The sequence below is a fragment of the Sminthopsis crassicaudata genome, chromosome 1 (assembly GCF_048593235.1).
Source record: "Sminthopsis crassicaudata isolate SCR6 chromosome 1, ASM4859323v1, whole genome shotgun sequence".
In the NCBI taxonomy this organism is placed as follows: Eukaryota; Metazoa; Chordata; class Mammalia; order Dasyuromorphia; family Dasyuridae; genus Sminthopsis; species Sminthopsis crassicaudata.
Genome location: NC_133617.1, coordinates 421,582,102 through 421,599,619, shown reverse-complemented (window position 1 = coordinate 421,599,619; position 17,518 = coordinate 421,582,102). Strand labels below are relative to the sequence as shown.

At 35.2% G+C, this 17,518-nt stretch overlaps 1 protein-coding gene across 1 annotated transcript in view; it reads left to right on the top strand.

The window, feature by feature from the left end:
- The window catches only part of USP31 (ubiquitin specific peptidase 31), a 142,505-nt gene that overhangs the window by 98,715 nt on the left and 26,272 nt on the right, over positions 1–17,518 (top strand). The window contains exons 10-11 of the mRNA XM_074280363.1: positions 14,505–14,582; positions 16,240–16,369. Of these exons, the coding sequence (XP_074136464.1) occupies positions 14,505–14,582; positions 16,240–16,369 (208 nt within the window). The remainder of the gene's footprint in view (positions 1–14,504; positions 14,583–16,239; positions 16,370–17,518) is intronic.

Here is a 17,518-nt window from a genome sequence, read left to right as displayed (position 1 = left end):
AATGGTAATAACACTGTTGGTGGGGTTGTGAATTGTTCTCCCCATTTTGTAGAACAATTTTGAATTCTGCCCAAGAGAATATAAAATGTGCATGTCTTTTGATCCAGCAACGCCACACTAGGTCTGTATCCCAAAGAGATCAAAGAAAAGAGAAAAAGGCCTATATGTTAAAAAATATTTATAGTAGTTCTTTTTGTGGTGGCAAAAAATTGTAAATTAAGTTTATGCCCATCATTTGGAGAATGGCTGACCAAGTTGTTGGTATAAGTTTGTGGTAAAATAGTAATATATTATAAGAAATGACAAGCAGGATGGTTTCAGAAAAACCTGGGAAGGTTTATGTGAACTGATGCATTGTGAAATGAATACACAAGAACATCAGTATTGTAACAGTGATCAACTGTAAATGACTTTAGTTACTTGGATCAATATAATCCAAGAGAATTCCAAAAGATCCATGATGAAAAATGGTGCTCACCTCTAGAGAGAGAACTAATGAATTCTGAATATAAATTGAAACTTTTAAAAAACTTTTTAAAATTTGTCTTGTTTTTGTTTTGTTTCGCAATATGGCTAATACAGAAATGTTTTCATGACTTCACGTATATAAATTGATATCATATTGATTGCCTTTTCAAGGGGTGGGGAAAGGATGGGAGGGAGGGAGAGAATTTGTGACTCAAAATTTTGAAAAACAAATTCCCTCCCCCTAAATTAAGTAAACAAATAACTAAAAGGGAAAAAAAAATCGGGACAGCTAGGTGATGTAGTAGACAGAGCACCAGTCAGGAGGACCTGAGTTCAAATCTGGTCTCAGACACTTAACACTTCCTAGCTGTGTGACCCTGGGCAAGTCATTTAACCCCAATTGCCTCAGGGGAAAAGATTAAAAAAAGGAAGAGGTTTACAGAAAATAGGAGACAGGCTGGGTCTTGAAGGATGCTAAAGAACTGAATAATGGAAGAAGGGAGAAGACTATTTAGGAAAAACAATCTGAATAAACATGAAGTGACAGATTTACAATGTCCAATTCCTGGACAGTGAGTAGATTCTACTGGAACAGAGAACACAGTAAAATTAGATGGATTAAATAGAAGTCAAGTAATAATCTTGAATACCTGATTGTAGATTTTGGATTTGATTCTGAAGGGAGGGAAGAGCCTCTGAAGGTTTCTGAATAGGTTTTAAAATGGGAATGATGGTTTGGAAAGATTAATTTGACCTGGTTGTATAGGAAAAGTTGGAAAAGGGAACAATTAAACAGGAACACCAATGAGGGGATATGGCTTCCTGACTCGAAGCCCAGCATCTTCTTCCCATTTAGCCTCATAGATGAGCACTTTTAGAACTAGGATGGGTTCCAGAGATCGCTTAACCTCATCTCTTCACTTTCTATTTGGGGGAAGCAAAAATCCAAGGACATTCCATGTTTCAGTTCTGTAAGTAATGCCATCTGACTCTTCCTTTATGCTGGAAGGATTATATAATGTATCACTGTAAACACAGGCCAACCTCGTGGTTAGGTAAGAAACATTGGATTGGAGCCTACGAGCTAGCACACTGCAGTGCTTTTGTTTCTTGTGAATAAAGTTAGGACATTTGCGACCAACAAAAGTCTTTTTGCTTCATTTTGTGCAGCTAATACATTAACATTGATGTATCTGTAATCTTGTAGATAGATGATTACAAGAAAATTCCCAGGTGATTGGGAATGTCAAGCATTATTTTATCAATCTTGTCAACTGGTAGTCTGTCTCTTAGTTGTAACATTAGTATCTTTTCCCAAAATTATCAATCTGGCTCTCTGCTACTCCTATTTAAATATGTGCATTTTTCTCTCTTTTTATGAGCAAAATTTTCCTAATAAATCATAGGTTCATTAGTGAAAGTTGAAATATGTGATGGTAGTTCATTTCAAAGGAGGTTACTTGACTTTTTTTTTTTTTTTTTTTTTTTTTAAACTTTCAGAGAAGCACTGGAAAGAAATGATGAATGGTGGATTTGAAAGCATTCTTACCACTGCCTCTTTGTTTCAAATCCCACCCATCTTCAGAAGGTCTTCACTAGTTCCCACCAACTGATTGTACCTTTGTCTCTAGTATTGGCTACCCATTTTTCACTCTGCACATAGCTTGTTCCCCGCTCCCTCCCGATGTTATCTCTCAATTACAATGAGCATTCCTCAAGGGCAGAAAATGCCTTTACTTTTTTTTTTTTTTTAATAATTTTAAATTTCCAATGCTTAATTTAGCCTAATAGATGGCACAAAGTCATTCTGAATACATCCTTTTTGCTTTAAGTCAAGAGAGACCTGGAAGCTAAGATTCAAGTATCAATTTTGACATGTTAATTGTGTGATGGGCAAATGACTGTACCTTTCTGAGCCTCATTTTCAGTATCTGTAAAATGTAGGTAATGCTTGTCCTAGTATCACAGAACCAAGTATAGCTCTGGAACTAAATGAGATCTTAGGGCCTCTCATTTTTACAGATGAGGAGACTGAGACTCAGGAGAGGTGACTTGCCCAATGTCACATACATTTTTTAAAAAAGCTTTTTATTTTCAAAACATATGCATGGATAATTTGTCAACATTGGCCCTTGCAAAGCCTTGTGTTTCAAATTTTCCTCTCCTTCCCCTCACCCTTTCCCCGAAATGGCAAGGAATCCAATATATATTATATATGTTAAATTCAATATGTGTAAGCATTTATACAATTCTCTTGCTTCATAAGAAAAATCAGATGAAGAAGGAAAGTAAATGAATAAGAAAACAAAATGTAAGCAAACAACAATAAAAAGAGTGAAAATGCTATGTTGTGATCCACACTCAATTCCTACAGTCCTCTCTCTGGGTGTAGATGGCTCTCGTTATTACAAGATTATTAGAACTAGCATCATTCTTCTCATTGTTGGAAAGATTCACGTTCATCAGAATTGAACATCATATAATATGATATTGCAGTGTACAATAATCTCCTGATTCTGCTCATTTCACTCAGCATCAGTTCCTGTCAGTCTCCTTTCTGAAATCATCCTGCTGGTCATTTCTTACAGAACAATAATATTCCATAACATTCATATACCATAATTTATTCAGCCATTCTCCAACTGATGGGCATCCATTCAGTTTCCAGTTTCTAGCCACTACTGAAAGGGCAGCCACAAACATTTTGGTACATACAGGTCCCTTTCCCTTCTTTAAGATCTCTTTGGGATATAAGCCTAGAAGAAACACTGCTGGGTCAAAGGGTATGCACAGTTTGATAACTTTTGGGGCATAGTTCCAAATTGCTCTCTAGAATGGTTGGATTATTTCACAACTCCACCAACAATGCATCAGTGTCCCAGTTTTCCCACATCCCCTCCAACATTCATCATTATCTTTTCCTATTATCTTAGCCAATCTGAGAGGTACCATGTAGATTGTAAGAAGGAGAAGTAGGATTTACACTCATTTACTTAGAGCTAATAGGTCAGGTAGGTGATGCAATGGATAGAGAGTGGGACCTGGAGTCAAGAAAATCTGAGTTTAAATCTGGTCTCAGACACTAGCTATTGACCTGGGGCAAGTCACTTAACTCAGTTTGCCTCATTTTCCTCATCTGTAAGATGAGCTGAAGAAGGAAATGGCAAACCATTTCAGTATCTTTGCCAAGAAAACCCCAAATGGGGTCATGAAGAGTTGGATATGACTAATCAACTCACTCTCTCTATCCCTGCCAGTCCTCAGAGCCAATGTTCTTTCTCTTGCACTCTTCTGCCTTTTTTTGAGGTTCTTCATCCCTCAGGGTTGTTCAGGACGAAAGTCCTTCACAAACCTAATAGTCCTGTTTAGATGTGAGTAGCTTCTTGTTTGTTATTTTATTAAGTTAATTTTCAGAGAGTGTGGAGGATAGACGAGAAACAATCTTATCTGAAATCTATTGGACATACAAGATAGCTCTTGTTTCCAGGGTGATTTAATTGCATAGGAATCTAGACAATTTATGCCATGGCCCTGGTGCCAGGACTCCTGCCCTGGGGTTATGCTTTCCTTTTAGGGAGAGTCCATTTTATCTTACCTACTTTTTAAGTTACATAACCATAAATTTGTGGTAAAATAATAAAAAGAAGAGGTGACAGAAACCTTTTGAAGGGGAGAGGAAGGGCTGAAAAAGGTGAAGGGAAGAGGAAAATTAAATTGAAGTCAAGAAGATCTGAGTTCAAATCCTGACTCACTAGCTTTGTAACATTGGGCAAATTACTTGACTTCTGTTTATTAACTGTAAAATGGAGGTAATAGTAACACCTCTTTCTCACTGTTGTTGGGAAGAACAAATGAGATTTTTTTGTGCGTATATTGAGCTTATTACAATGCCTGACACTTAGTAGGCACTGTATAAATGCTAACTATTGGTAATATCTGGCCTTGAGAGATGGGTAGCATTTATTTTAATCAGGTGGAGGTTTGTGAAAGGAGAAAGAATGTGACTGAAGGCATAAAGTTGGGGATGCACATATCATATTTGAGGAGCAATAAATCGAACAGTTTGGTGTGATTAGAAAGTTAATATAGATATTAAGATGTATCTTTAAATTCACAACTATGCACTTTTTCCTCTTATGCATAGCTACTTTTTTATTCTCTTAGTTGGTGAGAAGTAGATTTCCAGAAGTTCTCTTTCAAGTATTCTTTTTTGTTATTTTGCTGCAAATTAATTGTCACATAGTTTGAAAGAAAGAAATTTATCATTTAGTTATGATCTGTTAATTATACACAGAGTCCAAAATCCAGTTACTTTAGAGGAGTTAGGTTTATAAGTTTAAATGTCAAAATTAGTTTGTTAAAAATCATTAAGTGTAGGAGATATCTTTCTCTATTTTGGGAAATGAGGAAAAAGCAGTATTTTGGGGCAGACTTTTTGTTTGCTATAGCTAATGTTCAAACACAGTTTATTCATAAAAATGAAACAAACATATACAACATAGCTTTTGAGTGGGAAAAGGCTTCAGAATTCATCTAATCTAATCCCCTCATTTTAAGCATAAGGAACCAGAACTAGAGAACCCACGTTACATACGAAGCAATTAACTTAGCTAGGATTACTTTTCCTTCTGTCTGCCATGCTTACTCTTGACTATAATTGGCTTCTGATTACCTCACTCATGTTTTACTCATAAACATTTTTGAAAATCTATCTTGTTCTCTAATAAACCAACCAGATTTGCCCTTCTCCTGTATGTGTATATCTTTATTCACAAAATGATTTTCTGGGGATTTCCCTAATGACCACTTGTAGGAGCCTCTTTCTCTTGCACAAAATAAATGAAGCAAATTCTGGGCCCCAGCTCTAGGTTTTTGATAGCTTGTTTATTACCTACATAATTTCCTTTTATCATAATTAATTTCTTAGTTATTTCATGGAGAATCTTCTTCCTTCCCCACTGTCACAACTCTACTTGGTCTCCTACCTATTGGGTTTAGTTCTAGATATCCTTCTTGGCACAGAGCTATTCTAAAAACACTGCTACATAATAGTAGTATGTAACCAAGAGCTTGGTTTCTAATATTTTTTGAATGTCAGATATTTTGGTATAGTTGAATTAGTAAATGTCTCTGGAGTTAGAAGACATGAATTCAAATTATGCCACTAACCCTTACTTACAGATATTACCTGGGACAAGGCACTAACTTTTTCAGGATCTCAGTTTCTTCATTTGTAAAATAATGAGATTGAATTAGGTAGCTTCTAAAGAAGGGGCTCTTAATCTAGGGTCTATGAACTGACTTTAAAAAAATACATATATTTCTATCATTACATTTCATTATAATTGGATTCTTTTGCAATCTTATTTCATTAATTTAAAAATATTATTCTGAGGAGGGATTTAACTGCTAAAGGAATCTATGATGCAAAAAAGAATAAGAACCTCTATTCTAAAATTTCCCTCAGATCTCTAATTTTAAGTGAACTTTAAAATGGTATAGCCAAATTGACTAAAGAAAGTGGCATCTTTAATCCAGTTGAACCATATTTCATATTTGTTTGTTTTGTGGTGGTATTAGAAGGATTTTGATCAAAGCCAGTGTAACTCTAAAGATATATTTGAAATCCAATTTTGGGGCACTGCCATTTTAGTACTCTTAAAAATGATGGCCAATATCAGTTTTCCAGTGAATTTATCTTCTACAATTTTAGACAGGCTTCAGTCAATGTTGGCACATGCTTAACCTTACTTTTTCATCTGATGCCAGCTAACATGGGACTTGAGAGATTCTTTGGATTCAGAAATTAGAAGAGGAAAATGTTAAAAGAAAAGTAATTTAGGGAAGCTAACTCAAAGGGCAGATCCACCAAGGAGCATCATACTATTTCTAAGTTGGTTCTCTACCCAAAGAAATGTACGATGATAGAGCTGAAAAAGAGGGATAGTATAATTCTCTCATTTAACAGATGAAGAAATTAAGGTCCAAATTGGTGACAGTCACACAGTGTAGTGATGGATTTCTGGCACATATAGCCTAGAACTTGGGTCTGCTGACTCCCAGCCTTGTGTTTGTTCCCACAGCTTTCACAGCTGCCTCCTTCCTCAGGCACATCTCTACTCCACCTCTCCTCCCCACCCACACTTAAAAATTTCCATGGATCTTTGTCATACTGTCTGAAATTCCTCCAATTAGAAATTTATTTGGGTTAATAAGTATTTGCTTTTAAAAATATAACTGTGTTTAGGAAGTTTAAGGAGCTACTGAGTATTTGTACCTTAGTCTAATTAGATATTTTTTTTCTTAATAGCTGCACTAAGAGCTTAAGAGTTTTTGGTCATGGCGAGAAAATAAACTGATTTTGGAGTGTGGAATACTACCTTGTGGGTCTGAATTGGCTAAGTCTGCCCTGTCTTATTCTCCAAAGCAAAGGATCTGTTGTGGGCAACTTTAGGGACAGCACAAAAAGATGAGACAGAACTGAAGAAAGGAAAGTGGGGAGATTATTTAAAAATAAAGTTAACATTTCCACATTTCTGCCCCAGGAGTAGGACTAAGCAATTTCCTTGATCCTAGATATAAATATGGAAGGTATTTTAGAGACTGTCTCTCACAACATTGTACAAATGACAAAACTGAGGTCTGGGAAAGATCATTGATATGGTATGCAAGTCACACAAATGTTTTGATAATAATTTTAAAAAAATTTTTTTGGGGGGGAGGTGATACTGGCCCATACTTACCTTTTTAAAATTGAAGCTTTTTACTCTCAAAACATATGCAAGGATAATTTTTCAACAGTGATCCTTGCAAAACCTTGTGTTTCAATTTCCCCCCTTCCCTATCCCCTTCCTTAGATGGCAAATGATCCAATTATATTAAACATGGTAGAAATATATGTAAATCAAATATAGGCATACATATTTATAAATTATCTTGATGCACAAGAAAAATCTGATCAAAAAGGAAAAAAAATGAGAAAGAAAATAAAATTCAAGCAAATAGTAACAAAAGAAGTGAAAATTCTGTGTTATGATCCATACTCAGTTTCCACACTTCTGTCTCTGAGTGTAGCTGGCTCTCATCACAAGATCATTGGAACTTGGCCCATACTTTCTAAGCCATTCAGGGATATATGAAGACTTCTATAATTTGTCCACATCATTTTGAATGATATTTGAGAGGGCTATGGACTCTTAGATAACCCTTCCATACCTATTTCCAGTTTACTTGAAAGAATTTGGCAGTCATTAGCACTTAGTGCAGTGCCCTGAACAGTGTAGGTGGTCAGTGAATATTTGTTGACGAGATGTTACTGATTACTGGGTCTAAAGGCATGAGTAAGAGCCTAGGTTTCTTGTTAAGAGGCAGTGTGGTATAGTGGAATGGTCTCTAGATTTTTAGGGAGTAGAAATCTAGATTAAAATTCCACCTTCCAGCTATGTGTAAGTTTTTAAAGTCCCACTTTCCTTATGTACAGAATGGAGTTGAGAATATATTACCTACAATCCAGGAATTATTTCAAATTTAAAAAGTTCCTGGGTGAGCCTAGATTTGATCCTGGAGACCCTGATCAAAAAGAAAGGGGATCAAGCTTTTGTCATATTTCCTGGCTTTTAAGACTCACGGAGGAGTTATTAGGAACATTTCTTTGTCTCTCCTATTCCCAAAAAGGCATTAATAGAATCCATTCTAAAAAAGGTACACACGATGTACAAAGCAGATAACCAATAGAGCAGCTTTTTATTTTTTTCCACCACATAATGCTTAAAACATTTATATCTTTTGTTTTTACCTCATTTAGATTTCCCCATATACCTCTTTAGCTCCTCCTAAAAACCTATTTCTTATGAAAATTTTTTTTTTCAGAGAAGAGGGAAAAAAAAAGCCTTTCAATACATTTTAAAAATCTGATGTTATATGCACTATTTCACACCTGTGGATACCAGCCTATTCAAAGGAATGGGAGTAGAAGTGGGAGTGTCTTCTCCTGTCTTCTTTGAGATCAAATTTGTTCTTTATAATTTTGTTATATCCATTTGTTTTGGGGCTGCAAGTTTCCACTTTTTTGATAATCATTGTATATATTATTTTCCTGGCTCTGTTTATTTTACTTTGCATCAATTCATTTCATCATTTATTGCATCAGTTCTTATCATGTTAAATCTGTTTTGTCACGTTTTTCATTTCTTACAGCACAGTAATAATATTCTACTGCATTAATGTACCATAATATTGTTGGTCATTCACCCAGTTCTTTGAAATCACAATAAATGTTGCTGTCAGTATTTTGATTAACTATAGAGTTTTTCTTTTTGTCAATCAATGCTTTGGGGTGTGTGTGTTTATTTGTAAGCTGTACTTTAATTATATTACAATTAATTTTATTTTAATTTTTTATTTATATAATATTTGTAGAACCAGGGCTAGGTGTATATATATATATATATATATATATATATATATATATATATATATATATATATATATATATATATATATATATATATATATATATATATATATATATATATATTTACGTATATTTGTATGTATACACACATGCACACATACACGCACACACACACCCCTAACATTGATGCTATAATATTAAATAAAATCATAAATAAAGTAATGATTAAATATTAAGATTTACATAACCCTCTCATATTAACTATTCCCATATTTTATTACTCCACTAGGGGACCCTAGAAATCATTGAGTCCACTCCTTTCATTTTATGAATAAATAGCTGAGGCTGTAATTGAGTGTCACATAGTTGGAGATGAACCATCATTAAGTGTTTGAGACAGGATTGAAACTTAGATCTTCCTGGGTCCAAATGAGACATTTTATCCAGTGTCTTCTCTTAGATGCCTTGGAGGCATTCCAGTCCTGCAGATTAGGGGGTTTCCCCCATACATCCCCACTGCTTTCAAGTGCTTACTTTATAGGTTTGCTGTGAGGATCAAATGAGATCATGTTTATAAAATGCTTTGTAAACTTTAATGTGTTCCATAAATGTCATTGGTATAGATGTATTTTGGAATCTTTTAGCTCTCTGGGATTTAGGAGTGTAGAAACACATCAGGATTTCTCTGTAATCACTTCCTTATTGGGACTCTGGAATCCTTTAATTATCATATGGGGGGCCTTTAGACTATAAACTGAATTGTAGATAGCATCATTTATTTCTATTGTTACAAAAACAAAACATAGTCTTAAAAGTCTTTAGCAGAAATACTCTAAGATGTTACAGTTTGAGCATGTCACTCTGTCATGTACTAAAATTTTATATGTTTGGGTTACTAGGTTGGTATTTCAATTATTGTTGAATTTTAGGGATAATTTTTTTTGATAAACTATGACATTTAAGGATTTTCCCAAACTATTACCAGATTGAGATAATCTCCAATTTACTTTGTGTTTTATCTTATAGATACACAGTTTTTTTTTTACATGTTCTCTCTTCTCCCTCTCCCCCCTTAAAATGTGAGTTTTTTGAGGACAGAGTGTATTTTTGTTTTTCTTAATATCTCTAGCACTTAGCACCATGCCTGGCACAGGCTAAGTGCCTAATAAATGCTTGCTGACTTGACTTGTTACTTCTTGCCATAAATCTGCCACAAAGAAACCATTTAATGTCCTGTAAGTCTTCTAAATGCTTTTTAAGTCATGAAGAACAGAGATTTGGATTGTCTAGTTGTTTCGTAGCCCTTTCCCTTGTTGTATACCTGACAAACACTTCCTTTTCTGGTCACGTGCCCTTGACAATGTTTTGATGTCACATGTGAGTCATTATTAGTATGGGACAGCCTATTTATACTTACTATGGATCTTTCTATTGTCCTTTGGTTTTCTTGCAAATGAGATTCTTGTGAGTTCATGATGTTCCATGATTCATAAATTATACAGCATCACTTTAGGTATATTAGACTGGAAAAAAATGAGCTTTTGTTCCAATGAATAGACTGGGATAATGGATTAGACTGATCTTTTCTTATATTTAGTTTTGGGTCCAGATCATTTTCTAGCTCTAGCATTTATTTTCTGTTTTTTGCCTTCTCTTCCCCCTTTACTGTTTCTTACTTCTCCTCCTGCCCTAATATTTAATAGTTATATTCTTTAGAGATGGAGAACTAGCTTTAGACTCAGGAATACCTTGTTTTGTTTTAAGTCCTCTTACACATATTGACTATGTCACTTACTATGTGTAAGTCACTTACCCACTCAGTGCTCTAAATCAGTGGTGTTTTTTGTAGCTGCTGGATACCATTCATAATCATTTCTGTCCTTTTGAAATTTTCCCCTTTTTGTTGCAGGGTTGAGTAAAATATTAATTTCACACCCTCCCTCAACCTTCCCAGCCAATGAACTATAGCTCTGGTATTTTGAGGTTATCTGAGATTTAAAGTCCTCTCTCCCTCTCTCCCTTCCCCTTCTTCCCTCCCTGTCTTCCCTCTTCCTTCCTTCCCCCTCTTTCTCTTCCTCCTTTCCCCCTCCCTCCCTCCTTTCCTTTCCCCTCCCTCCCTCCTTTCCTTTCCCCTCCCTCCCTCCTTCCCTTTGTCCTCCCTCCCTCCTTCCCTTTGTCCTCCCTCCCTCTCTCCTTCCCTTTGTCCTCCCTCTCTCCTTCCCTTTGTCCTTCCTTCCTTCCTTCCTTCCTTCCTTCCTTCCTTCCTTCCTTCCTTCCTTCCTTCCTTCCTTCCTTCCTTCCTTCCTTCCTTCCTTCCTTCCTTCCTTCCTTCCTTCCTTCCTTCCTTCCTTCCTTCCTTCCTTCCTTCCTTCCTTCCTTCCTTCCTTCCTTCCTTCCTTCCTTCCTCCCTCCCTTCCTTCCTCCCTCCCTCCCTTTCTCTCTTCCTTCCCTCTGTTCTTTTCTCTCTCCCTTGTTCCCTTTCTCCCTGCTTCCCTTCTTTCCTTTCCTTTCTTTCTTTCTTTCTTTCTTTCTTTCTTTCTTTCTTTCTTTCTTTCTTTCTTTCTTTCTTTCTTTCTTTCTTTCTTTCTTTCTTTCTTTCTTTCTTTCTTTCTTTCTTTCTTTCTTTCTTTTCTTTCTTTCTTTCTTTCTTTCTTTCTTTCTTTCTTTCTTTCTTTCTTTCTTTCTTTCTTTCTTTCTTTCTTTCTTCTTTCTTTCTTCTTTCTTTCTTTCTTTCTTTCTTTCTTTCTTTCTTTCTTTCTTTCTTTCTTTCTTTCTTTCTTTCTTTCTTTCTTTCTTTCTTTCTTTCTTTCTTTCTTAATTTATTTCTTTTTTCAGTTACAAAGGAGATTACATTCAAAGATGCTATTAACTAGAGGTCTCTTATGTCATCATATGATGATAGAAATTGGGGATTTAGGAGTTGGATTCTGTTTCTGGCATATAATCCCTAATCTGTCATTAACTATGTGATTTTGCTATGTGATTTAAACTTCCTGGGTCTGAATTTATTCTCTTTAAAATGAAGGCATTGGACTGGTTATCTTAAGGGTTATTTTCAACTGAACATTTTATGATTTTAAAAATAGATTCCAGATTTGCATTTGATTTTTCCTTTACTTTTGTAGGGTAGTAACTATGGGAATTGTCTCTATTTTTGTAGATGAGGAAGTTGAGGTTCAAAGAGTTTAAGGGATTTATTTAGCTAGTAAATAATTGGAGCAGAATTCAAACCTAGATTTACAGTGACTTTCAATATAGTATTCTTTCTACTATATCATGTACTTCTTAAGCTCATAGCTAATAATAGCCAGCTCTATTCATAATTATAAATTAATATTTACTACTTTTCATTAATTTTATAATTCTTTTTTTTTTTTTTTTTTTTTTTTTTTACTAATTACAAGCCATATCCTTGTAATTAATAGTTGTATGACCTTGTTCATATCTCTCAGTCTCCCTGAATACCAGTTTTCTGAGCATAGAGTAAAACGTGGAAAGGATGGAAGTGGGACAATGTAGTGTTCTTTATGAAAAGCAGCACTGAACATTTCTGAAATTTTCCAAACTGATTATAGCTTCTTTCTATTGATGTGTATTTCTTACCATGGGTCTTTAGGGAAACATCATGACCTGTCTGTCTGGAATTAGTTGTACCAGATACCTCATTTTTCTGCATTTACTGCCCTGCTCTTTTGTTTGGGATTTGTACCTATGACTTCATTGCAAATTGCTCTTAAATTCCTCTCTACTGGCTAACATTACACCCCCTGCCCTGATCCACACCTAGTTATTTCAAGAGATTTGCAAGTTTATAAATGAACAGATAAGCCTCCTATGAAATCTACAATTAGTATACTATCATATGTATGCTGGTTGTTATTTAGTGATTCTCAGTTGTGTGATTCTTCATGAGGGTTTTGTTGGCAAAGATCCTGGGATGGTTTTGCCTTTTCCTTCTGCAGATCATTTAACAGATGAGGAAACTGAGGCAAACAGGGTTAATTGACTTGTCCAAGGTCACACAAACTAGTAAGTGTCTGAGGTTAGATTTGAACTCAGGTCTTCTTGACTTCAGATTCTATGCTTTGTCCACTCTGCCACTTAGTTGCTGTATATATGTTATGGTTTTTCAAATGTGTGTTGATACTGTGGTGATATGGATGCTAGGAATTTCTATGTTCAAATCTGACCTCGGACAATTACTAGTTGTGTGACCCTGGACAAGTCACTTCCCTGTTTGCCTCAGTTTCTCATCTATAAAATAAATTGGAGAAGGAAATGGCAAACTACTCCAGTGTCTTTGCCAAGAAAATCCCAAATGGAGTCAGGGAAAGTTGGGCATGATTGAAAAATGAACAACAAAGCGATTGTGATGAACAAAATGCAAATTCTTTTAAAAAATATTATTGAATTCATAGTAGTTTCTTACCATATATTTCCTCAAATAATGTCTGTTGATGGAGGCAGGTTGTTACAATGAAACAAGTCCTGGTTCTTAAGTCCTAAGGCTGGGGTTTCAAATCTTACCTCTTCTTTCTGCCTGTATGACTTTGGGCAAATTCCCTTTTAGCCTCATTGCCTCAGTTTCCTTATGTATAAATAGGGATTAGACTTTGAAGTTTCTTCTACACCTTTTTTGTCCTGTAATAGTATAATTACTATCACGTGAGGATCCAAGAAATGTTTTAATTTTTAATTTATTATTATTTTTTGCTTTAATTTTTAAAAAAGACTTTTATACTTGAAAAAGACTGGGGACCACTTTCCTATATCATGACCCTTATATCTCCTCTATGGACCTAGCTGCAATTATCTCAACAGTCTGTTTCCTGTTTCTTGTAACAATCTCAGCTGGAACTTGATCTTGGCAGCTGTTGATATGAAAGTGTAAATGTGATAGGGAAGCTGCTGTCCTCACAGGCATTCTGGAGATATAGCTACTGACACTCATTCCACCCTATTTTCAGGAGTACATTTATTTCTGATGTTCTCAGGGCAACTTGAGGACATTATTAAGTTAGTGATAACTATTATCCCCAGTCATGGAAGGGTTCAAGACTCCCTTTTCTCCTTTAAACTGTCAGGAAAGTTGAGATTTAACTACAAATTCATCTCCCTTCAGCAAATATTTGTTAAATGCCTACTATATGTCAAGCACTGTGGCAGAGTTATGAAAATGAAACTGTCCCCACCCTTAAGGAGTTTATGTTCTATTAGGATAGAGCACAACATATATGTTGATGAGTAAATATATAGCTTTGTAAGCTATATACAAAGTAAATATAAACTTAATTTGAGGGACAAGGGAAGAGCAGATGAAAAGGAAGAAGAAGGGAAGACTACAGATGTCCTTTGCTATTTGCCTTCTTGGTTGGGGGAGTAATGTGGTTCAGATATATGCTTTGGGCCCAAGGTCCCTTCCTAAAGCTAAGAAAACCAAATCCTGCTCTGACTAGGAAATCCTCAAGTTTCTGCTGAGTTGGGGCACTGTTTAGAGTTTAAATTGTATAATTATTTTTTGACTTCTTTCTATTCAATAATGACTGTTGATTTTGATAATTCTCTTATTTTTACTTTTTAAAATTTGAATAGAATAATACAATATTTTTTCCCCCTCTTATAGGGCATTAAAATCGTGTGGACAAGGCGGTACTGCTCATGTAAAGTTAGTTGTGGAATGGGACAAAGAAACAAAAGATTAGTGAGTATTGTTTTACTTGGCAATTATGACATCATTGTTTTAGTTTTCCTCCTTTTTCAACTCTGACCCTTGAAAGATTTGCTTTGGATAGACAGCGGAAGACTTCCTTTCCCCTTGTTGTAGTTGTTCAGTTGTTTTTCAGTTGTGTCCAACTTTCCATGACCCCATTTGTGTTTTTTTGGCAAAGACGTTAGAGTAGTTTGCCATTTTCTTCTCCAGTTCATTTTCAGATAAGAAACTAAGGCAAACAAGATTAAGTTGTCCAGTGTCACACAGCTAGCGTCTGAAACCAAATTTGAACTCGGAAAGATTAGTCTCTGGACTCCTAAGTCTGGGACTCTATTCACTATGGTGCCATCTAGCAGCCACCTCTTTTTTCCTCCCCTGATGTAAATACCTGAGAGTCTTGGATTCTATTTGACTCATCTCCCCAGTCTTTTGGGTTTGCTTCAATTTTCCAAGCCCTTCATAACCTATTTCATTTGTTTCATTGCTAATGAAGTAAAAGCCATGAATTCAATTTCTATATGTCAGGTGACTTTATTGTATTCTCCCTTCTTCCTTCTTATCCCCCCCCATCAGCTATTTTTTTTTCAAATGAAACATTCTATTAATGGCAAAAGTACAATAAGTTTAGTATGAAGTGTTTTTGATTAATTTCTACTACTCAAAAAAAATTTCAAATGCATTTTTTACTGAAAAGAGTGAAATTTGGAATCAAGACTACCTTAAATCTCACTTCTGACCCTACTTGTATGACTACAGACAGACAAATCCCTTAACTTTCTGAGCCTCACTTTCTTTAGCTGCAGACTGGACATAACAATCATCATAATATTTAAGTTCACAAGGTCATTGTGAGCTCAATGAAATAGAATATTTGAAGTACTTTGTAAATTTTAAAGCTATAATTATGATACTCTCATATTTTTCAATTTTGTTTTTTGTTGTTTCATGACTTGCCACAGCCAAAGAATTCAGATATTTGTTTGTTTGTTTGTTTGTTTATTTATTTTTGCTGAGGCAAAGTGACTTGCCCAGGGTCTCGCACAGCTAGGAAGTGTTACGTGTCTGAAGATGGATTTGACCTCAGGTCCTCCTGACTTTAGGGCTGGTGCTCTATCTACTGTGCCACCTAGCTGCCCCCCCTAAACCTGTTAGTTTGATATTCTTTTATTTACTTAGCTGGATGGATCTTGGAAAATAGACTTGAGACCTTCTATCATGGTAGAAACCACCAGAAACCATGGTCCATTGGCACAGCTTATGTGAGAGAGACATTTACGTGGAAGGTAGGCAAGTTATTTGGCAAGGTCTGAATATTTGCTCTTTCTAGTATCCCTATGATGTCAGGAGAAAAACAAGGAAGGCTTCTGGTGGAACCTCTGCGGCGTGAAGCCATGAAGTCTTCTGTAGATGAGAAAGTTGAGGTTCAAAGCCAAGAAATGGTGCTGCCAAGAATTGACCCATACAGACCTGGATGGGTCACAATATGCATTGTTGGAGTAAATATGTTGCTTTGAGGTGTATCTTTTCAAAATTGTATTTAGTTCATTTCTAGTATTTTTAGATTTTAGTCTTTTGAACTCATTAACAGCCCCATGAACCTATGCTGTTGAAAAGTGCTAATGCTGACCCCCATCTTTCCTTTTTGTAGCTTGTTTGTAAATACAGAAGATGAATATGTTCCTGATGCAGAAAGTGTCCGTCTGCAGAGGGAACATCACCACCAGCCTCAGACTTGCACTTTATCACAGTGTTTCCAATTGTACACCAAAGAGGAACAGGTGAGTGAAGATAGAATTGGTAATTTGGTAGCTTAAGAAAATAGACAATTGGTGATTGGCAAACAAATGGGTCTAATGATTAGCATCTCCATAGCTTGTGGAATGGTTTAATGTCTAATTACAGATATTTGATAGAAATTCTGTTCAGTTAACTCTTCTTGATTTTAGACAAAAGATATCATTCTTAGCACAGTGCCTGGAGCAAATTAAGTGCTCTATGAGTGCTTGTTGACTTTTGTTTGACAACATTCTGGGCCACAGTTTCCAAGTCTGGAAAACAAATAGAGATGGTGGTAGTTTTGGAAAGGTTGAATTAAATGTCTTAGGTTCCTTTTAATTCTAATCCTAAAATCCTATCTTCTTTTTTAAGACTTTAAGATTATTAATATAAATATCAGTAAAACTTTGATTAGTTAGATGGTTATTTTTTGCAGGGGTTCTTAACCTTTTTGGGAAAATCCTTCTCAAAGTAACTTTTTCTTTAAAAAAAAATCACAAATGAAAAAAATCTTAAATTTCAGTAAGAGATTAGTAATAAAAAAAACTTTCCCCCATTCAAGTTCACAGACCTCCTGAAGTCCCAGGCTAGAGAAGCAAAGCAAAGAAACACTGGTTGAGAGAATAAGGTCTATATATTGGCTAATTTAATTTTATGGTAAATTAACAATAATTCCAAAATCTCCTTTTTATTTCAGTTTATGGTGTTGAAAAGCTTTCTAAAATCCATTATTTCACTAATTGGCTATATTCCATCCTTATAGTTCTACAATTTTTTGCTTTTGTCTACCAAATCAACTAACATACCTTTAGTACCTATTCTGTGCCAGGCAGTATGCTAAAGGTAGGCCATTTTTAAACTTTAAGACTTCAATAATCTCATATGTTGTATAGAATTTGGAATTCCAAATTTTGGGATTATTATAATGATTTTTGCATTGTTTTTATGTAAATAGTGACATGTAAGAGTTCAGACACTGACTTTTTTTTTTCTTCAGATTTGAGGGCTTGTGTTAGAATGGCTGTAATTGCATATAATATCTTATTTTCATCCAATATGATGATTTTTTTTCTTGTGGGATATTTACTTTGGCTTTCATTCCAACCAGTTGATATTTCAGCTGCACACAGATGGCTGTTTTTGAAATGATG